The 23996-nt window shown below is 39.9% G+C and overlaps 1 protein-coding gene across 5 annotated transcripts in view; it reads right to left on the reverse strand.

The window, feature by feature from the left end:
• Positions 1-522: 522 nt before the first annotated feature.
• The window catches only part of LOC133636270 (ribonuclease P protein subunit p29-like), a 44809-nt gene continuing 21335 nt past the window's right edge, over positions 523-23996 (reverse strand). For 2 of the 5 annotated variants that reach the window (XM_062030115.1, XM_062030123.1), the window contains exons 6-7: positions 16738-16839; positions 10412-10617 (exon numbers count right to left, since the gene is read on the reverse strand). In XM_062030115.1, coding sequence (XP_061886099.1) covers positions 10481-10617; positions 16738-16839 — 239 coding nt within the window. In that variant the 3' untranslated portion in view covers positions 10412-10480. Of the gene's footprint in view, positions 1137-10411; positions 10618-16519; positions 16663-16737; positions 16840-23996 lie in introns of those variants that run through there. The other 3 variants (XR_009822208.1, XM_062030139.1, XM_062030128.1) reach the window with 3 other exon arrangements.

Consider the following 23996-nt stretch of genomic DNA (forward strand, 5'->3'; position numbering starts at 1 on the left):
ACAATTTTAAGAATTGTTGAGTGGTTCAGATTGAAAAGTTAACTGGTCATAGTTTGCCCACGCCTGATTTAGTGGGCAGTAGCAGCATTCCAGGTTTACATTCCTTAGTAGCGTATTCGTAATGTTGCCGTTTACATTTCAGTTGTGAAGCTTCTTTCATGGCCAAATAGTGCGGTAGCGTCTATAGTAGCTATATTTCCCCAAGCATTTCTAAACATCAAACTCCTCTCTCCTGCATAGAATTAATTACCTTTTTTACCGCCAATCAGCATACTGCTGATACATTGCAGACGTCTACACCTTGTAATCACCATGGCCATACCTCACCAAGTTCCTGTCAATTATCAAGACCTGACAGAACACTTCTGCATGTTAGTTAGTGTGCAACACAAATTTGCAGATACACATTCAGGTATTTCCTGAAATTAACAAAATCATCTGCTAACAAGTCAAAAGTCTCAGAAAGCAAACATAGCATTAGCGCTATAATACAATTTTATTTGTATTGCATTTTCCATTTCTGGAAACTCAAAGTGCTAGATGTCAGCATTGCTGTAATGCAGCTTAAGCAGCGTGACCCAAACTGTAGCAGACGGGAGACAGAAGGTGAGTACAAGAATATTATTCAATAAACCAAATAAACACACTCACAAGGGAGTGATAACACTGAGCAAAAGCTAAACAAAGTGCACAGGCCGCGGAACTTCTTTTGCAGACAAATTAGGCGTAGCAGTACGCAGAAACAATGAACAATGTCAGACAGACACCGCCGGACTAAATCAGAGCCTGATTGGCAACCGGGCTCAGGTTTTTCAGGTGGATGCCTGCGCATGGAAAGAGGAAGTGAATATATTGCTATAGCAAAATAAGAGCACATGACAGGAACTAAAAAACCACACAGAGTTTTGTAGAGTGTCATCACCGTGAAGTTGTGTCGGTCCAACAGCAGCTCGCCCAAAAGCTTTAGAGACTGCCTCTTGGTGACGTAGTTCTCAGAGTGCAGCAGCTTCTCGTAGCCCGTAAACACGGCATCGTAGTTCTGCTCCAGAAATAGTGCCACCAGGACTTTGTGCCTCATCCTTGGAGACCTGCTGCGGATATGGGTACGGCCTGGTGCGAGATTTACACCTTCTCCCCTGGATTTTCAAGGGTTTTTTGTCCAGGGCGATAAACAAGAAACAATTTAAATGTGATCAAAAACTAATAATAAAGTAATACGTAGCAACAAATAAGTTACAAAGATTACCTAGACAAGACTTTTAAAGGGGAACTACACTTTTTTGGGGAATTATGCCTTTCGTTCACATTATGAAAGACATGACGGATGGATTTTTATCAATCAAAGTCAATCAAAGTTTATTTATCTAAATCCCTAAATCACGAGTGTCTCAAAGGGCTGCACAAGCCACAACGATATCCTCGGCTCAGATCCCACATCAGGGCAAGAAAAAACTCAACTCAATGGGATGACAATGAGAAACCTTGGAGGGGACCGCGGACATCCATTGTTTAATTTCATTAAGACACGCCTCCAGCTGACTACAATCTGGCGTGTTGGTCAGCTTTAGGGGCATGTAGAGTTGGGTGTCATCAGCATAACAGTGAAAGCTAACACCGTATTTGCGTATGATGTCAGCTAGCGGCAGCATGTACAAACCCCGTTTCCATATGAGTTGGCAAATTGTGTTAGATGTAAATATAAACGGAATAAAATGATTTGCAAATCCTTTTCAACCCATATTCAATTGAATGCATTACAAAGACAAGATATTTGATGTTCAAACTCATAAACTTTTTTTTTTTTTGCAAATAATAATTAACTTAGAATTTCATGGCTGCAACACGTGGCAAAGTAGTTGGGAAAGGGCATGTTCACCACTGTGTTACATCACCTTTTCTTTTAACAACACTCAATAAACGATTGGGAACTGAGGAAACTAATTGTTGAAGCTTTGAAAGTGGAATTCTTTCCCATTCTTGTTTTATGTAGAGCTTCAGTCGTTCAACCGTCCGGGGTCTCCGCTGTCGTATTTTACGCTTCATAATGCGCCACACATTTTCGATGAATCAGAATCAGAATCAGAATAGTTTTATTGCCATTGTTTGAGAACGGGTTCACAAACTAGGAATTTTTCTTGGTGCAATCGTGCAACATAAAACACATATAACACATATTTGGTAATAAAAAGAGCTGTAACTGAGCTATCAGATAATGTTATAGACTTAGAAGGAATTCAATGAATTCAAAGAGCTACTGTTAGGAGTTATTGTTCATTTGCCTGATGGCCGAGGGGAAAAAACTGTTCAGGTGGCGGGAGGTGTGGGTCTGGATGGACCGTAGTCTCCTGCCTGAGGGGAGAGGGGAGAATAGTTTGTGTCCAGGGTGAGAAGAGTCAGCTGTGATCCGACCCACACGCCTCCTGGTCCTGGAGGAGAACAAGTCCTGGAGGGATGGGAGCTTGCAGCCATGATGAGAGACGGGTCTGGACTGCAGGCGGGCCAGGAAAGTACCCGCATTCTTTTTTTACGAAGCCACGCTGTTGTAACACGTGCTGAATGTGGCTTGGCATTGTCTTGCTGAAATAAGCAGGGGCGTCCATGAAAAAGACGGCGCTTAGATGGCAGCATATGTTGTTCCAAAACCTGTATGTACCTTTCAGCATTAATGGTGCCTTCAGAGATGTGTAAGCTACCAATGCCTTGGGCACTAATGCACCCCCATACCATCACAGATGCTGGCTTTTGAACTTTGCGTCGATAACAGTCTGGATGGTTCGCTTCCCCTTTGGTCCGGGTGACACGATGTCGAATATTTCCAAAAACAATTTGAAATGTGGACTCGTCAGACCACAGAACACTTTTCCACTTTGCATAAGTCCATCTTAGATGATCTCGGGCCCAGAGAAGCCGGCGGCGTTTCTGGATGTTGTTGATAAATGGCTTTCGCTTTGCATAGTAGAGTTTTAACTTGCACTTACAGATGTAGCGACCAACTGTATTTAGTGACAGTGGTTTTCTGAAGTGTTCCTGAGCCTATGTGGTGATATCCTTTAGAGACTGATGTCGGTTTTTGATACAGTGCCGTCTGAGGGATCGAAGGTCACGGTCATTCAATGTTGGTTTCCGGCCATGCCGCTTACGTGGAGTGATTTCTCCAGATTCTCTGAACCTTTTGATGATATTATGGACCGTAGATGTTGAAATCCCTACATTTCTTGCAATTGCACTTTGAGAAACATTGTTCTTAAACCGTTTGACTATTTGCTCACGCAGTTGTGGACAAAGGGGTGTACCTCGCCCCATCCTTTCTTGTGAAAGACTGAGCATTTTTTGGGAAGCTGTTTTTATACCCAATCATGGCACCCACCTGTTCCCAATTAGCCTGCAGACCTGTGGGATGTTCCAAATAAGTGTTTGACAAGCATTCCTCAACTTTATCAGTATTTATGGCCACCTTTCTCAACTTCTTTGTCACGTGTTGCTGGCATCAAATTCTAAAGTTAATGATTATTTGCAAAAAAAATTTTTTTTATAAGTTTGAACATCAAATATGTTGTCTTTGTAGCATATTTAATTGAATATGGGTTGAAAATGATTTGCAAATCATTGTATTCCGTTTATATTGACATCTAACACAATTTCCTAACTCATATGGAAACAGGGTTTGTAGATGCTGAAGAGTGCAGGGCCAAGAACCGAACCCTGTGGAACTCTGCACGTTACCTTAACACACTCAGAGGTCACATTGTTATGGGACTGCATCCTTTCAGTAAGATAGGAGTTGGGCTGACCATATTCTGAAATCCCAAAAAGAGGACACATATATGCGTACCAAGGCGGGCAGCACGCCAAGGCCGGGACTAGGTGAAAATTTGCCAATGATACTCAAACTTGCTTTATAAATAATATATCTATTTAAATTAAGCATTTTTTCTCCTCTGTTGACAGCAGTGTTGGCGCTAAATGGGGTCCTAGGGACCCCATCAAGTCATAAAAATGGTGTCCCACAGTAAATTTTTGGGGTCCCACTTTTTTGTAAGCGTTTTGAAAACAAATGACAAATGTATGCATTATCCTGTTATATCTCACATTCTATATTGTGTTTTGGAAAAAGGTTGTCATAAACGTTAATTATTTCTTTAAAAAAAAATAATACAAAAGAAAACAAATGTGTATACATACAGTATGTAAATGTATTCAGTTATAAACATTCATCCACTGTCTTCTTTCCTTCATGGATCTAAACTTTACCACTGCTGGTAGTTTTTTCTATGTTTTTGTTTAATAAGTTGTAGGTGTATTTATTTCAGTGTAAAAGTGTAAAAAGTGTTTTGCTTCGGTTATGAAATGATGATAATGGTGTGCCAGGGTATACATACATTTTATATTTAACGCTTAAATCTCTGGAGTCTACATCAACTTCAGATCCATCCCTCATTTCCAAATGTTTTCGTTTTTTTTATGTTGTTTTTTTGTTTGTTTGTTTTCCACCTTTTTTTGTCAAACAAAACTATGTTTTTAATGGCAAACACACAAAATATGCAAAATCTTCCACCAAAAATATTTTTCAAAGTGGAATATTTGATGTGAAGTAATCAGAACCTTGGATAGGTCAATAATTCATAATAACATTGATTTTGATTCAATATTATGTTTTGAGCAAAGACAGTTTGAAAGAAAAAAAAACAGCTTTGTTTTATTAGTCAACTTTGCAACTTTTTCTAAATTACATTTCACCTGTAAGCTTTTTTATTTCACTTTTGTTATGTTTTAATTTCAATAGTATTTTTAGAATGTGCCGTGGGCCTTTAAAAGATTAGCTGTGGGCCACAAATGGTAAAAAAAAAAGAATGATTTCAATGTGTTAAAAAGACACAAAAAGTGCGTTAACGCCAACACTGCTTGACAGTATAACAAAATGGGCTTGTAGATCGTTGGCCCCTTTATTTGCCACAGATATACGTTCCTGCTTGTCACACAGCACATTCTGCTTTCCATGTGTCACGGCCAGGACGAAAACACAGATACTTTTCCCGCAAATCATCCGTGAAGTTGTATTTACGTTTCGGCTTCTCTCTTGTGTTCTGTCTGCCTCTCGACTGTCTCGCTCTCTGTCTCTGCCCCTCCCTCACAAATGCTGCTGTGTACGCACACCTTCACAATTTGTTTTGTTTTTAACCCCTTCTCAACCCTGGACCTACACTGAAAATACACGCAACCCTAACTCAAAATACCGGACATTTGAGGCATTTAAGAAACCCCGCCCGGACAGCCCTGAAAAAGAGGACATGTCCGGGGAAAAGAGGACGTACGGTCAGTCTATAGGAGTTAAACCAAGACAAGGCTAAGTCTGACATACCAATACGAGTTTTGATACGCTCTAATAAAATATTATGATCGACGGTATCGAAAGCAACGCTAAGATCAAGAAGCAGTAACGTTTTACATTTTTTAATACATATCGCGTAAAGTCTACTTACAGTGGAGCCAAAGGGAGGTCCTCTATTCCGCCCATAAAACCCAACTATTTAACCATCCAAAAACCGCCCAAAGTACTCCATTTATTTTTCGTGACTTGAATATAACCAAGTAATAGTGATATTGTTATTATTAGCGTTAACGCAGACAAACTATTTGTAGCGGCGCTGCGATAACAAGCTTGCGTGCCAATGTTGACATGATCGACTGATGAGCGGTTACTCGTTTCCTTGCTCGTCAAACTTTATTGGAGATCATAAATCATGCCTCTCACCTGGAAAGTAGAAGAAGAAAAAACAATGCCCTTTGTGTACTCAGTGTGCTAGCTGCTTGCTGTACAACAGCCATCTTAGCTTGGTTGACTACCACTGGTTTTCGCTTTCCAGGAAGGTATCGCTTGACGGAATACAAGTACCGTAATATGGCTCCGTTGTAAGTGGACTTTTATTAACGTTTATTTCTGAGTTAAAATCCAGTTTGAAAAAATTACATCATTCTTCATGCCTTTCATAACAATTATGAACGACAGGCAAGATTCCAAAAACAGTGCAGTTTTTGGATTTAGTTTGTCAACATTTTCATCTTGTTTTCATTCGTCGAAACTAGTTTACTGAGGGTTGAGGGGAGAAATATGTGTCCGTGTGTGCGCAGACTCACAGACCCTGACAGCCGAGGCACAGAGATGAAAGATAGTGTATCATGTCCCCCTTTTCAGTGGATTCCACCGCAGAATATATAACTTGTAATATATTATTTTTGTGAGTATTTTAAAATGTACTTTGTCAACTTTGAAAATGTTGATATGAGGGGGCAAAACATTTATTTGAGGAGGCCCTTTTTTTTCTTCTGTATAACATGTAATGTATAGAATATCAGAAGCATTTATTAAGGTAGAAATATCACAGATTACACTACCAGACATCTTTGACAATCAAAGCATGATCGTAACAATCCACATTTTGCGTTAATGTGTGAAACTGGTATTTAAACACGATGTAGCTCTCTGAATGCAAGTGCTTCTACAGCAGGAATACAAATTCAGCTCCTGTTGGTGTGTGGTTGTCGGTCGCGGTTTTTCTGTCGCTCTGATTTGATCGAGTGGTGCTGGTTGTCAGGGGTATTGCAGCCGTTGTTTCTGCTGCGGTTTGTTTGTGCTGTGGGCGCCTGTGGCTCCTGGGTCCGGTGCCGGGGGTGGCCGATGTTGTGGTTTGTGGCAGCGCATGCGCGTGGTGGTTGTCGGGGCTGGCGAACTTGCTGGCTTCTTTCTCGTTTGTTGTCGTTTTGTTTGGCTTGTCGGGTGTCGGCCCGGCCTGCCCTGACGCTCTGCCGCACCGTACTTAATGCCCAGTGTCATGCCGCCCTCTGGGTGCAAACTTGTCCCTGAGATGGAGAGGGGACGGGGACCTGTGGGAGAATGGGGGTGGTTCTCGGTGACATATACACAGGCTGCGTGTCTGGGGCCCGCTATCCACACCTTCCAGATGCCCGTCTTGGTTTAGGCCTGGTGGGTCGAGTCCGTGCGTTTATCGTGGCAGCTCAGTGTGCTGCAGGGTATTCTGCAGTGCTGCAAAGTGGCCAGCTGCTGGGGTAGTGACTTTGTTTGTCATCGTGTCTGTGATCTCCTCTTTTTTTCTGCCTTCTCTTCCTTCGGGGGAAGGATCCGCCAGGGCAGTTGCTGGATGTTCCATCTCTATCGTTGCGGTCCCTGCAGCTGGGGTGGGTGGTTCCCGTGGCCTCGTGCTGGGCGGTCCTACGGCCGACTAGGGGAAACTCGGTAAAACACGGCACACTGACAAAGCTTAACCTATTGTTAGTATAACAATCTACAAGGTTAATACAGTTCGCTTCTCTTTCCTCCCCTCCATTTATCTGCTTTCTTTTTTAATTCAAATTATAATTACATATATGTATTGTTGCATTTGAAACAATTGTATTGTTGGTAATAGAGGTAATAATTATTATTATTATTCCTCAATATTGCCATTTCAATTGGTATTTTTATTGCTCCTTTTGTAGTGCTATAGTGTTCATTGTCATTTCTGTGTTATTAATATTTACTTCACTAACTGCTTCTCTGCTATCACTTTTCGTATCAAATTTGTACATATCGTATTTGCTGATGCTGTTCTGTTGTTTTTGTTGTTGTGGTGGTTGATGTTGTCTCTCGGATGTATGCCCCCGTCTTTCTTTGTTTCTCTTTTCATCCCCTTCTGTGCCAAACATTAATAGAAATCCATATAAGGCAACAAGAGAAGTGTCCCCCACTTATCTTTTGTAAAGTAAATCTGTACACCAAATTTGGGCATCTACATCAACTACATGATTTGCCTGAGTGGCTGGACAGGACAAAAAAAAAAGGAATACAAATTCTGTATTCCTCCAAAATACAAAATCTAGCAAAACACCAACGCACTGAAGGTAATTGTTTTATTGTCATAAAAGCATGTTTATGTATATATCGCGTAAGCTGTTAAAAACAAACAATATTTAAAAACATTTCATTAAAGCAAACCAATTGTCCAGTCATGGCAATACAAAAAACAAAACAAAAAACAACAATAACAACAAAAATATATATATACAGTCGTGGTCAAAAGTTTACATACACTTGTAAAGAACATAATGTCATGGCTGTCTTGAGTTTCCAATCATTTCTACAACTCTTATTTTTTTGTGATAGAGTGATTGGAGCACATACTTGTTTGTCACAAAAAACATTCATGAAGTTTGGTTCTTTTATGAATTTATTATGGGTCTACTGAAAATGTGACCAAATCTGCTGGGTCAAAAGTATACATCAGCAATGTTAATATTTGGTTACATGTCCCTTGGCAAGTTTCACTGCAATAAGGCGCTTTTGGTAGCCATCCACAAGCTTCTGGTTGAATTTTTGACCACTCCCTTAGACAAATGTGTTGGTTTTCTGACATGGACTTGTTTCTTCAGATGGTCCACATGTTCTCAATGGGGTTTAAGTCAGGACTTTGGGAAGGCCATTCTAAAACCTTAATTCTAGCCTGATTAAGCCATTCCTTTACCACGTTTGACGTGTGTTTGGGGTCATTGTCCTGTTGGAACACCCAACTGCGCCCAAGACCCAACCTCCGGGCTGATGATTTTAGGTTGTCCTGAAGAATTTGGAGGTAATCCTCATTTTGTCCCATTTACTCTCTGTAAAGCACCAGTTCTATTAGCAGCAAAACAGGCCTGGGGCATAATACTACCACCACGCTTGACGGTAGGAATGGTGTTTCTGGGATTAAAGGCCTCACCTTTTCTCCTCCAAACATATTCCTGGGTATTGTGGCCAAACAGCTCAATTTTTGTTTCATCTGACCACAGAACTTTCCTCCAGAAGGTCTCATCTTTGTCCATGTGATCAGTAGCAAACTTTAGACGAGCCTTAAGGTGTCGCTTCTGGAGCAAGGGCTTCCTTCTTGCATGGTAGCCTCTCAGTCCATGGCGATGCAAAACACGCTTGACTGTGGACACTGACACCTGTGTTACAGCAGCTTCCAATTCTCTACAGACCTGCTTTTTGGTGGTTCTTGGTTGACTCTTGATCATCCTGGCCAATTTTCTCTCAGTAGCAGGTGATAGCTTGCGTTTTCTTCCTGATCGTGGCAGTGACAAAACTGTGCCATGCACTTTATACTTACAAACAATTGTCTGTACAGTTGCTCTTAGGACTTTAAGCTGCTTTGAAATGGCTCCAAGTGACTTTCCTGGCTTGTTCAAGTCAATGATTAATTTTTTCAGATCTGGGCTGAGTTCCTTTGACTTTCCGATTGTCGCGTTTGTCACCGAGTCTAATGACTGCATCACATGAGCCCTATTTAAATGGGCTCAGAGAAGTCAACAGGTGTCGTCACTAATAATCCCTCACATGAAGTTAAGAGGCCATGCCATGAAGCTAATTTGATTTGATTGTAACATTTCTACATCACCAAAATTGATAATGTATGTTGCTGTATGTATACTTTTGACCCAGCAGATTTGGTCACATTTTCAGTAGACCCATAATAAATTCATAAAAGAACCAAACTTCATGAATGTTTTTTTATGACAAACAAGTATGTGCTCCAATCACTCTATCACAAAAAAATAAGAGTTGTAGAAATTAAGAACTCAAGACAGCCATGACATTATGTCCTTTACAAGTGTATGTAAACTTTTGACCACAACTGTATATATATATTTTTGTTGTTATTGTTGTTTTTTGTATATATATATATATATATATATATATATATATATATATATATATATATATATATATATATATATATATATATATATATATATATATATATATATATATATATATATATATATATATATATATATATATATATATATATATAAATATCTCTCTTTCTCGGGTACACTTATTAATGATGAAAAATTATATCTCTCTGCAATTATTGGCGAATAACTATGAACAAACTGTAACTAGGCATGCACGCACACACAAAATCATTCATAATAGATGAACCAAACAACTAAAATGACGTATCATTTTAACATTACTACTTGCTAAACCTTACAATCAATGGACTAAACAGGTGTCAAACTTAAAGAGCACATGCCACATTTGGACCATCAGATCATGTATTGCTCTTCCAGGAAATGGACTGACTTATTTATCTTTCTTGCTAAATAATTATTTTTTTTTTGTTTTCAATCGTTTTTACTGCAGTTTTAAAATCTTTGCAAAAAGAGATTTTTTTGGTCACCAAGACATTTTCAAATCAACGACTACACTTGAGTATTGAATGTTCTCCTTTGATTTCAAAACTAAAAATGACATATTTGAGGATTAGTGAATACTTTTATATTGTTTCACATTGACGACTGGTGCTCTGAAGCCACCCGAATGTGACCCGCAACAAAACTAAGTTTGACACCCCAGATGTAAACAGTGTATCACAAATGTCTCACAATGCAATTTATTTGATGTGTATTGCAGTACAAGTCTCCAGGTGCACCAGATTGTCTGCTATCACAAGTCAATACTTCCACTGACTTTGAACTTCTTGGCGGAGCGTTCGCTCGCTCGATGCTCAAACTTGCTTCCGTAGATGTGAGAGATAAAACCATTGATCTCGACTTGAAATACGCTGTTCCTCTTCGGTATTACTGCCAAAAGACCGTCATAAAAGAGGGAGAAAAAAGATTGAAGAATGAGACGTGTTCAAGCGCAGCAGCACACTTGTGTGTGTTAGCTTAGCAGTAGCAGTTTGTTGGTACTCGGCAGTTCCAGCAGCTCTGTTGAATTGTTTTTACCGGATTGTGTTACTTCTGGTTAGTAAAGAGATAGAATGTGCTTCCATGGATGTCATATCATCTGGTCCACAAAGGGAGTATTGTTCGGATTGCAAGTTAAAAGGTTTTCACTTCAATCATGGATTTGTTCCCTCGTAGGTAGGAGTAGTGTGTATGTGTGCGTGTGTTTGCTGTGTGTAGTGTTGCCTCTTCCTATTTGATATCAAGTTCATGTTTGTAATTAGTTCTGGTTGTTGCTTTCATTAGTATACGAATATTTCTTGCACTGAACTTGCTGTGCTTTTTGACGCTGACATGTTTACATAAAACCACATCAACAGTATCGTGCTACAATACATCAGAACTCTGATCATCATACATACCTTGTGTAAATGATTCCACCACAATACGCTGCTTTATAGAGGGAGTTGCGATCTTGTTCGCCTCATAAGGTCGTTGTATTTCCCGCACTCTGCTGTTTTTTGTACTGTTGCCTTTTTTAAACACTTTGCAGTGTGCAGTCATTTGTTCCATGCCTGTTGCCGCAAGACCAAAGTTCTGGCAACACTTTAGCCTTGTTTTGAATCTCCGTTAACCTCTTAAGTGTAAACAAACAGCTTGGGCCTTAGCCCAAGCTGTTTGTTTACATGCTTTTTTTATTTGTCTTTGCTATTTGGGCTTATTGGACCCTAATTAGAATTAAAACTAAAAATAATCTTTTGATATGATGTACTCAGTCCATAAGTACACAAACGTGTACTTCATGTGTAGTGACAGGCTAATTTTTATTTTTACACTTTTTTTTCCAAATGCCATTGTATGTTATACTCTTCTGACACCACCAGATAGCAGTATGTTGGCATAAGACCCCAATTCAGTAGTGTACACAATTTTGGAAATAAGACTAAGACTTCCTTTTTATTGTCATTCAAATTTGAACTTTACAGCACAGATAAGAACGAAATTTCGTTACATAAGCTCATGGTAGTGCAGGATAAAAAAAATTTTAAAAAAGCAATAAGGTGCATATATAAATAAATAAATATATATAAATAATATATATATATATAAAATAAATAAATATATATATATATAAATAAATAAATAAATAAATTACTGTTCAGATAAATATATTGCACTTTTTCACATGCGTCCACGTTTATGGATGTATGTTATAGTGTCTTTTTTTTATTCAAGCGAGTTAATCCATTTTGGGGGGAGTTGAGGGGATAATTAAATTATGATGCGTTCAAGAGTCTTACGGCCTGAGGGAAGAAGCTGTTACAGAACCTGGAGGTTCTGCTTCGGAGGCTGCGGAACATCTTTCTAGAGTCCAGCAGTGAAAACAGTCCTTGGTGGGGGTGGGAGGAGTCTTTGCAGATTGTCTGAGCCCTGGTCAGGCAGTGGCTTTTTGCGATCTCCTGGATAGGAGGAAGAGGAGTCCTGATGATCTTTTCTGCCATCCTCACCACTCTCTGCAGAGACTTCCAGTTTGAGGCATTGCATGCTCCAGTCCAGACAGAGATGCTGTTGGTCAGCAGGCTCTCTATAGTGCCTCTGTAGAATGTGGTGAGAATGGGGGGAGGGAGCTGTGCTCTTTTCATCCGACGCAAAAAGTGCATGCGCTGCTGAGCTCTTTTTACAAGTGTGTAGGGACCAGGTTATATTGTCAGTTATCTGCACCCCCAGGAACTTGGTGCTGCTTACTATCTCCACCGCTGTGCCGTTGATGGAGAGTGGAGCATGGCTGGACTGGTGCTTCCTGAAGTCAACGATGATCTCCTTGGTCTTGTTGACATTCAGGACCAGGTTGTTGGTTCTGCACCAGTCAACCAGATGTTTCACCTCCTCCCTGTAGTCCATGTCGTTGTTGTCACGGATGAGGCCCACTACTGTCGTGTCGTCCGCATACTTCACAATGTGGTTAGTAGTGGACCTGGCGCAGCAGTCATGAGTCATCAACGTGAACAGCAGCGGACTCAGGACGCAGCCCTGGGGGGAGCCGGTGCTCAGGGAGATGGCACTGGAGGTGTTGTTGCCCACTCTCACAGACTGGGGTCTGTCTGTGAGGAAGTCAAGCAGCCAGTTGCAAAGGGGGGTACTGAATCCAAGTGGGGCTAGTTTGCTCACCAAGTGCTGCGGGATGATGGTGTTGAATGCCGAGCTGAAGTCCAGGAACAACATCCGCACGTGTGTGTCCTTTCCTTCCAGATGTTCTAAGCTCAGGTGGAGTGCAGAGGAGATGGCGTCCTCTATGGAGCGGTTAGGGCGATAAGCAAACTGGTATGGGTCGAATGTGGGGGGGGGAAGTCTGGAGACAATATATTCCTTTACCAGCCTCTCGAAGCACTTCATTATGATGGGGGTGAGTGCAACGGGGCGGTAATCATTGAGGGAGAAGACTGTGGGTTTTTTTGGCACTGGAATGATTGTGGCCGCCTTAAAATATGATGGTACCACAGCCTGGGTCAGCGAGATGTTGAAGATGTCTGTGAGAACCCCAGCCAGCTGGTCTGCACATCCCTTAAGCAAATAAGAGCTAAAAGGTGCTGTCCACGCATGTGGCCACTAAGGCCTTTAGAGGTTAAGGAAGTAAGGGGGCGTGAGAGGGCTACGGAAGATCCTGGGGGCAAAAAGTATGCAGAAGCAGAGGAAAAAAATATAGATTTTTTTCTTTTAATTGTCTGCAAACAAAAACTCGAATAAATCGATATATTGCCCAGGCCTAGATTTTAATAGTGTAGAGTTCTATTTACCCGCTTCATTTTATTCTCTTCCTTTTAATGGTGAATTGCAATCATTAGAATTAGTCCCTCCACTTCTGTGTAGGGACAGGAACTTAATTCAGTACATTAATAGGTGAATGAATTGATTTACGTGGACCCCGACTTAAACAAGTTGAAAAACTTATTCGGGTGTTACTCTTTAGTGGTCAATTGTACGGAATATGTACTGTACTGTGCAATCTACTTATAAAAGTTTCAATCAAAAGTACCAACCAAATTCCGTCAGTACTACCTGTACCGATTCAAGTAAAATCGAACAGTACCATTTTGATACCTTTGTTGCACATCACGCCACGTCCGGTTGCAGATTTGGAAGTTGGCATAATCTCAAACACTTGCCTTTAGGTAATGTTTCAAAATTTCATGTCATCAAAGCGTGCATACTTGATCGTAAGGCTGAAAAGTAAGGCTCCACTTTTCAAAAGGGCGCTAGCTCAATACAGATTTACATTGGATATGCCATATAGTACTTAATGAAGAGGGCCACATTTTCAAGAGCTCAAGGGCTTAGGGGCCGGACATTGAAATGTGGATGTTTCGTTAGAAAGTGCCTCAGCAGGTCATATTTCTTTGAGACTGCGTTTATTTAATTGCAAAGTAAACAAATCGGCTTTCATACTGCACTGTTAATAAATTAATTATTCTGCCCTCGCGACCCAGCTAGTTAAAAGCATGAAGAAACTACCTCTATCGTTTTGTTGAGGATTGATATTCCTTCTTATACATTATTTTCCTTCTCAGTTTTATTTATTTACACTTCTTTCTTCATTTTCAAGACTGAAAATATAAATATAAACATAAGCAAAGTATAACGTTATGTATTTTACATAATGTCCACAGTGTATTTTACTTTAATAAAATAGAAGGTTTAGTATTAATATATTCACACAAACTACAAATGTTTACACAAACAGGAATTACACAACATTCACCCACTAAACATTGAACTTAAAGTGTAGCGTTTTTGCCCTCCACTGGTCAAATTTAGCGCCACATGCATTAGACGATGTTTGATTGGCATAGCTCTTAGACAAATACAAACACGACCACGAATACAAAAGACATGGCGAAGTCAAACCAAACTAACTATATTTATGCACAATATCTACTTACAAATGTTTGACCAAGTTTCGTGATGAAGCTTACACGCTGGGATTTCTACCTTTGTTGCTGCTTGTCTGGATCAATGTGTCGGGTCACTTAAAAAGGTCCGCCAGAAAACAATGACTTGAGCACTTGCTCAGGGCAGAACATTCTTACTCTGTTGTCCAGTTGTTGTTAAAAGTAAGATTTTTGCAACTTATTTATATTTTTATTTCAGGGTTGATGAGTAGTCTTCTTCTACTCACCCCACTGCTGCTTCATTGTGACACATATGCTTTGCTGTTGCCCCCTGCGGGGTGGCAGGAGTGCATACATGATCTACCCTAGTTTTAATGGTTTGATCAAGACTATTTGGGTGATATTCGGCGGGCCAAATTAAAAACTTTTGCGGGCCGCATGTCGCCCGCCAATTTAAACTGTACATACAATTCCCATATACATGCTACTGATTTGAATGAGCGATTTTAAATTATAATCAAACAGCTGGTGTATAATAAGTACAATACTTACAGTACAAACGCTTTGTACAGCTGAACAAAAAAACTATAGCACATTCAACTTAACGGCAATGACTACTCCCGGACTACGGGAACAAACTGAGGACTATGGAAGTATTATTGTAGCAAAATTATTTGCAAACGTGTATCTCAATCTGTGCGTGTCTACTCTGATTTGCATGCATGTGTACTAATTTGTGTGTCTATATAAATCCAATTGATTTAGATCCGTGTACGTGTGTTTTAAGTTGTGTGTCTGTCCCTAATCAGGAAGAACCCTCGTCTACTTACAAGTGACTTTAAAAACACTTTTGCCGTGTAAGATTTGAGTGAGTGCATCCAGATTCGTAAACGTGTAATACAACTTGCGCATTCAGAAGCGCATACGTGTAATACAAATTGCGTATCTATGATCTGCAAAAAGCAGGAACCCTCTATTGGCTGTCTTTTTTACATGTGACTTTTGCGACACTTCTGCCGTGTACGATTTGAGCGAGCGCATCCAGATTCATGTGTGTGTAATACAATCTGCGTGTGCGTATCTGAGGTGTGCCTACATTTAACCAACCATGGAAGACCATGCAATTTAAACCAATCAGAAGCAACGTACAGCTGAGGTGTGTGAAAGAGACGCCAAGACCCGCCTTACATTGTTTCTGATTAGTTTAAATTGCGTAGTGTCTTCTGTGGTTGGTTAAATGTAGGCAACCATGGCTTGGTTATTTCGATCAATCAACCAGAGTTACTCGAACTACAGCAAGCTGCAAAAACCAAAGTTTATTATGAAAAAAATGTAGGAGTAGTGAATGGGGAATATATTAGCGTTAGAAAGGGTTAAATTGCGTGACTGTCACGCTCAAAGAGTGAAGCTTGGCAGCTTTGAGCAAGTGTTTGAGGGTGGTTCATGATTGTTGGCTTCAAAGCAGAATAACATGATCAGTGGCTGCAAGGCGCCGACTAGTGGTGAGTATAAGGAAAGGCAAAGGGAGTTACAGACAGACAACTCTTTTTAAGTTAAAAGTTACATGTTCAAGTCGCTATACAGAAAGATCGAAATAACTCCTGTGAACAAGTCAGTTAGTGTAAGCTGCCCTCGGCTGTACTTGACTGCTAGCATGGTTAGCTCTAAGCAGCCAGCTAACCACGGTGCGCTGGAAAGCGACCAAGTTAGCGGTTTTATAAGGAAATCTACAAAAAATAAAAAAGACTTGGGCCAAAAAAATAGCGGTAAGTAGCGGACATATGGGATGCCTGCAATATTAACACTCACTTTTATTGCAAATGTTGATAAAAAATTAAGATGGCATTCGAAAGTTGGCAGCACACCCTCTGAATGAGTTGCATAGGAAATAAAGTTCTACAAGTCGATCAATTACAGCCTTTGCTGTCCACATCGGCGTAACGCGAGGTTTGGGGGATTTATTGAACATTTATTGGACACACGAAAAAAGACAGTTGGCAGGGGTAGGGGCAAGCCAACATAGCATACAATGGTCCCTGGACTCGACTTTACAATGCAACAAAGTGCATATCTGAAGAGTACCAAATCAAATTAGCTACTAATGAACCCAAATATAAAAATAAAAAAATAAAAAAAATTCAATTACCTTTCATTTTGTCTTGCTGGGTGATAAATTTGAACACATGTTTGAACTCCTGGATCAGAATACCTGTTGTCCCCACATAAGATGGACATTTGGACCGAACCACTGTAAAAAAGAAAAGTGATTAACATGATAAGCTATTCCACCAGATGTAATTGATAACTAGCACATTCTGATTAATTAATTTCTGAAAAAAACATACAGAGAGTGCAGATGATCACACCTGCACTCGAGGCCTGTACTACGAAGCGGTTAAACTGAACAGAGATCTTTTTTTTGTAACCCATCTTAACTGAGTCAAACATCCAGGATGTAACAAAGGTAGTTTTGCGACGCACACACACTGCAGACTTGTATAAATGTCATTATGTTTTATTTCAATATCTGTATTTTCATACTGCCCACTTTTCATGATGTTGTATTGGACTGGATTTTGCACTGGTTTTCATATACCATCTCAGTAATCGTACAGCCAAACATTGCACATAAACTATTAATTCTGTGGAATGGAGTGTCCAAACAAAATATCACATGCGTTGTTCACTCAGTCTCTGTACTGTACTTTTTGTTTATCGAGGACGTTTGCAAAAAAAGCCACCATCGGCTCAAATATGTAAATATGTGATGATCTGTTGGGGCTGGACCACCATGATACAAAGACAGAGGTGGCATGCAGGAAAACTTTTTTTTTTTTTTAAATCACACTCACACAGAGCAAATCTGAATGCAAAACACAAAGATCTCGTCTAGGTGCCTCATTTATAAAGGTTGTTCAGTCTCAGCAGGGTTGAAATGTGCATACGTAACTTGGCATTAGAGGTGTTCTGATCACGGTTTTATGCTGCTTATCATTCATAAGATGAGTGAGATCAGCTAACGATCAAATGTATTGACTGAAAATTTTAATCACAATTATAATCAGAAAAAAACAAACGGCAGTATAATATCAACACAATATTTTAACCATTTCCCTATCCTCTTATATGACATAGAATTGTTTAAGCAAAACAAAGTCAATGGTGCACAATAACTAAATAAAAGCAAAAACTACCAATCACCACTGATTTTAATCCTTATATTTTTGTCCCCTAAGTCCTCCTGTGTCCAGGAACAAATTTAGAAACCCTGAATTTGTAAATATGTATAAAACGACGAAAACATTTTTTTTAGATTTTTTAAAATGAAAATATCGATCTAATTACTATCGATCATTCTCCTTGTGTATATGGCTACACAACAACAGAACACTGTTATATTATCCGCCCTTTAGACTCTTGATAATCTACTTGTTAATTTCCTGTTAATAGCTGCTTAGTTTCTGCTTTAACTTGCATCTAGACTTCCTAAAGTTTACAACACACTTATTTAATGTGTTATTTCAAGCTAGCTTGAGGGCTACTTAGCAATTAGCATGTTGTCTTGTCTGCTCCTGCTTGTTCTTACTCGGTGTGTAATATGCTTGTCCTCCAGTGATAGGTTATTTGTCGAGAATGTAGTTTATTTGCCACAATAGAGGTGATGAATATTATTCTAATGGAGCATTCCCATATGGTTTATGAACATACACATATAGAATCTCTGTCAGGACCAAAAATAAATACAGTGTCAGCCAGTTTTTGTGATCGGCATTGGCCGATCGCTTACTCTATTTTTAGTAAATACATATCCGGAAAAGGTTGCGTATTCCTACGCGCTCTGTCAATTATTTACTAAGTCAGGAACAAAATTCGGATTTCAAAAGTGGGTGAGGACAATACATGCTTGCCGACAGGGGGCATGGTTTGAGGCGATTAGCATGTTCCAAGTGCCCCTGGCTGCAGCCCGCAGATCAATTGTAGCGTCCATTTTCAGGCAGCAGCCTGAACGTCCTGCCTGAAAATGCACCCCACCCTAACTCCACTTCTGGTGGTCCAATTTTCACACGGTTTTCACTGTACACTGATGGGGCTATGATGAGTCACCAGGGTGAGTGCCAAGTCTCTATGACCTTCCTAGCCAGAGATAGATAGGGGGTGCATTTTCAGGCAGCTATGGGAAATGCACCCCCACCCTAACTCCACTTCTGGTGGTCCAATTTTCACATGGTTTTCACTGTACACTGATGGGGCTATGATGAGTCACCAGGGTGAGTGCCAAGTCTCTATGACCTTCCTAGCCAGAGATAGATAGGGGGTGCATTTTCAGGCAGCAGCCTTAACGTCCTGCCTGAAAATGCACCCCCACCCTAACTCCACTTCTGGTGGTCCAATTTTCACATGGTTTTCACTGTACACTGAGGGGGCTATGATGAGTCACCAGGGTGAGTGCCAAGTCTCTATGACCTTCCTAGCCAGAGATAGATAGGGGGTGCATTTTACGGCAGCTGTGGAAAATGCACCCCCACCCTAACTCCACTTCTGGTGGTCCAATTTTCACATGGTTTTCACTGTGCACTGAGGGGGCTATGATGAGTCACCAGGGTGAGTGCCAAGTCTGTATGACCTTCCTAGCCAGAGATAGATAGGGGGTGCATTTTCAGGCAGCAGCCTGAACGTCCTGCCTGAAAATGCACCCCCACCCTAACTCCACTTCTGGTGGTCCAATTTTCACATGGTTTTCACTGTACACTGAGGGGGCTATGATGAGTCACCAGGATGAGTGCCAAATCTCTATGACCTTCCTAACCAGAGATAGATAGGGGGTGCATTTTACGGCAGCTGTGGAAAATGCACCCCCATCATAACTCCACCTCTGGTACTTCGGGTACTTAACGTTATTTGTGAATGTTCAATTTGAAACTTCTTAAAACCAAATCAATCGTAGATATCAGTTGCATTCATTTATTTATTCATCCATCCACCCATGAGCTTCTTAAAGTTAAAGAAAATTTCATATTTTTTAAAATACGAGTATTGGATCACGACAACACGTCGAACGAAGCAGCAAACATTCGTTCTCCTTGATGTCTCTAAAAAAGTACATAGTGAGGTTTACTTTGGTGTATATATTCTTTACAGTAAGCTGTCAAGGTAGACAATTAATACTACATTTTCGAGACAACAAATATTCCAATATTAATTGGTTATTGTTTTCGCCTTATCTGATCTAATGACGGCGAAATCATTAAAGGCTCACAATTTTTAATCCATCCACAAGTAAAGAATACGTGGATTATTTCACTTTATGTACTTTTTTATGCCGAAAGAGGCGAGTTCAGCCACTTGAATGACGGCGAAATCATCAAAGGCTCACAATTTATAATCCGTCCACAAGTAAAGAATACGTGGATTATTTCACTTTATGTACTTTTTTTATGCCAAAAGAGGCGATTTAAAAGAGGCTATATCAGCCACTTCGGTTATTACAGCCGAGTTTAGATATACTTTTCGAGACGAGTGACGTAAGCGAGTGACGTAAGCGCGCTCCCGCGTCAGGGGGTGCATTCTATGGCAGGGGTGCGTTTTCAGGCACAACACCGGCCGTATTGGCATGTGTTGCAATGTTAAGATTTCACCATTGATATATAAACTATCAGACTGCGTGGTCGGTAGTAGTGGGTTTCAGTAGGCCTTTAAACGCTTAGACCAGCCCACATTTAGGGAAAATTTAAGCCCCTCCTCGATCTGCAGGCTGCAGTCAGGGGTTACTCGCATGTTTTGGAGTAATATGAATGGGAAACAAATTGTTCAATTATCTATTTTTTGTATGAAATAAAATCAACAGAAATAAATAATTTTACCTTAGTTTTTCAAGATTGCATTATGATTTAGTGTAATATTTATCTTATATGTCCTGGCTGGGAATCCAACAATTTCCACTGGAATAAAATACCAGTATTACTTAAGCCAGGAATCACAAATTCTGTTATTAATCAATTCTTATTTCCTTAGCGCAAGTCTTAGCTAACGACAGTCTATTGCTTCACTCAAAGAGCAATAGGCTGCACTAGACTCCTTGTTTGGATTTTTATATTTGTCTTGCATGTTCGTGATTCATGTTGCCTGTTTATGGTTTTGTTTTTTTGAACATGCATACAGTTACAAAATGGTTCATCATATATTTAAATGTTCCCATTACAACATGTCCGTAAAAGAGTCGGTAGAAGCAGAGTTTATTTAATCCTATCCCTTTTCGATTTAATTTGGTTTTTGGCCGTCCTTTTGGAACGAATCACAAACTAAAAGTGAGGTACCACTGTACAGTATTTAAAGTTAGGTGTGATTGCAGTGCAGTGTTGATAAAGGTCTTGAAAAGAAGTTAGGCATCCTTAGGTACAACTGACCACCAAATAATTTATTGATTTAATGGCATTAAAGTAACTGTCTTAAATGGGTTAGAATCCTATTTGTGGCATCGCTTCAAGTTTGTTAACATCAGTAATAAAGGCAATATGTTTATTCAAGTACACCTGTGAAGTCAAAACAATTTCAGGTGACTACTTCTTGAAGCACATCGAGAGAATTCCAAGAGTGTGCAAAAAAAGTATTCAGAGCAAAGGGTGGCTATTTTGAAGAAACTAGAATATAAAACATGTTTTCAGTTATTTCACCTTTTTTTGTTAAGTACCGTAATTTCCAGACTATAAGCCGCACCTGACTATAAGCCGCACCAGCTAAATTTAGGGGAAAATACAGATTGCTCCATATATAAGCCGCACCCGACTATAAGCCGCAGGGTTTTGATGTGTAATTACCGTAGTATATAGGGGTTCCTGCTACCACGGAGGGGATTGTCGGGACAGAGATGACTGTTTGGGAACGCAAAGCGTCCCATTTATTAACTATAAATCTTTCAATCATTCAATCAAACTTTCACATCTTTGACATGGCGAACAGCATTCGTGCAGAATACAAATAATACAACGGTGCAAAGTAATACAAAGTGCTCGCATGTACGTTACCAAAATAACCAGCCTACCGGTATATGAAAAGTCAGTCTTTAATCATTGTGTCATCGTCTTCCTCCTGCGTACTAAAACCACCGCAATCCTCTTCGTCGGTGTCGGAGAAGAACAGGCCGTAAATAAGCCGCACCCTTGTATAAGCCGCAGGGACCAGAACGAGGGGAAAAAGTAGCGGCTTATAGTCCGGAAATTACGGTACATAACTCCACATGTGTTCATTCATAGTTTTGATGCCTACAATGACAATATACAATGTAAATAGTCATGAAAATAAAGAAAACACATTGAATGAGAAGGTGTGTCCAAACTTTTGGCCTGTACTGTGCATATATATAAAAATATATATGCATATATTTATCGCCCTCTTTCTCTCGCCAGGTGTGCTTTACTGACAGTCGTTAATACTCTCTAGTGATATCACCAATTTTAAAGGCATATTAACAGGACCCTTAACACTTCTATATTGCAAGACTATTACTGTGTGTACAGCCTAAAAATTGCAATACTTTCACTGGCTGTATATACTTTATATTTAGCTATGATTTTACTAAAAGTAAATACTAGGTCAGGGGTGGGCAATTAATTTTTACTGGGGGCCGCATGAGCAACCCGAGCACTGCTGGAGGGCCACATCGACAATAATTCAATTAAATTTTGCTCAATATTATTTTTGATATATACACCGTAAGATAAATAATAATAATAATAATAATAATAATAATAATTAATAATAATACTTTCATTTAACCTAACTTAACTTTATACCAAAAGCACTGCTTTGGAAATAATTTGTACCCCTTTCAGAGATCACATTTAGTTCCCCTTAAACATCCTCATGTTGCACAATGAAATGTAAGCATAGGATGAAGTGTGCATTCCTGTAACTTTCTCTAGTAACAGCATTCCATGATTAATATAAATAAATTAACATTAATAATAAATGACAGTAAAATAAGCACACGTATGACTGAGGAGTCATAGTGTAACTTTGTGTGGTGTTTGAGTTGTCCGACTTTTTGTGTGGCCATAAACGCACCGGTGGTTTAGTGGTATGCATGTTGGTGACAGATGACAAGATGGTTTTGGCCTGGTTTGTACGGCAGAAAATGACTAGTTTTTCGAGATAGAAGTGTTTTACTCATGTTTTTGGTGTGGTTATGGCCGAATATAAACAGTTTTGCTCAATAAAGTGATCGATATAATTCCTGGCCTCGAAGCATCTCAATAGACGTTACAATAATTGAACGGTGTTCAATTGAACGGTGTTGACGAACACCGTTAGGGCCGCTTGTTGTCACTGTTACTCAGAGTTGCATTGCAAAATTACACAGAATAAATGTGTTTATTTTGTTTAGAATTCAGATGGGTTTGATTTGGTGCGCGGCATATATTTGCTGTGCGCAGAAGACGCTTGAGCAGTGCGCAATTGCGCAGGCGCGCACCTTAGAGGGAACGTTGCTTGGCAGTCCATGTCTTGTTGAAAACACGGCATTCGTCATCAACTTTTCTCTTTTTAGCGTCTCGGGTGTAAACCGTGCATCACTTGTCGCTGTGCACCTTCACTCACAGGTTACACACGGACATACGCCCATAAATAACACTTTTCAAAATAAAAGCAGCACAGTTGTATTGCGCGCACGACATAGATGTTTTTTCAACTTTAATTTGTAATTTGTGATTGCAGCTGTTCACATTCACTCACAATCACGCACGTCCACACGGAAGTAATACAAATAACGCTTTTCAAAACAAAAGCAGCACCGTTGTATTGCACACTCGACATAGATACTTTTTAAAATTTATTTTGTAATTTATGATTGGCCTCACGCGGGCCGGACAGGGACGCACAAAGGGCCGGATGTGGCCCGCGGGCCGCAGAATGCCCAGGTCTGTACTAGGTGGATAGTATTGCTGTATAACTACAGTGCTTTGTATTTAGACAACAATGTACTGTATACTGCAGCATACTGGAGCATTGGACTGCAAAAAATATTGTGCAGCTCTATTTATTGACCGGTTTAAGGCGTTTGACATGGTAAACCACACGATTTTTAGCAGATAGATTGCACAGGATTGGCGTATCTGGGCATGCTGTTAACTGGTTTTCTAATTACCTTTCTGATAGAACACAATGTGTCCAGTTTGCTGGGTCTTTTATCTTTCCTCCCTGTGTTGAAGGGCGTACCACAAGGTTCAATATTAGGACCATCTGATATTTTATCACAAAGACTGTTCACGTAAATGAGAACAATCCATTTACGTGAACAATCTTTGTGATAAAATATCAGATGCTGCGTTCCATTTCCAAGCAGATGATGCGGTCTTATATTGTTCATCCCCCTCTGCAGTGCAAACCCTTGAACTCTTGCAGTCTGCTTTT

The sequence above is a fragment of the Entelurus aequoreus genome, linkage group LG02 (assembly GCF_033978785.1).
Source record: "Entelurus aequoreus isolate RoL-2023_Sb linkage group LG02, RoL_Eaeq_v1.1, whole genome shotgun sequence".
NCBI lineage: Eukaryota > Metazoa > Chordata > Actinopteri > Syngnathiformes > Syngnathidae > Entelurus > Entelurus aequoreus.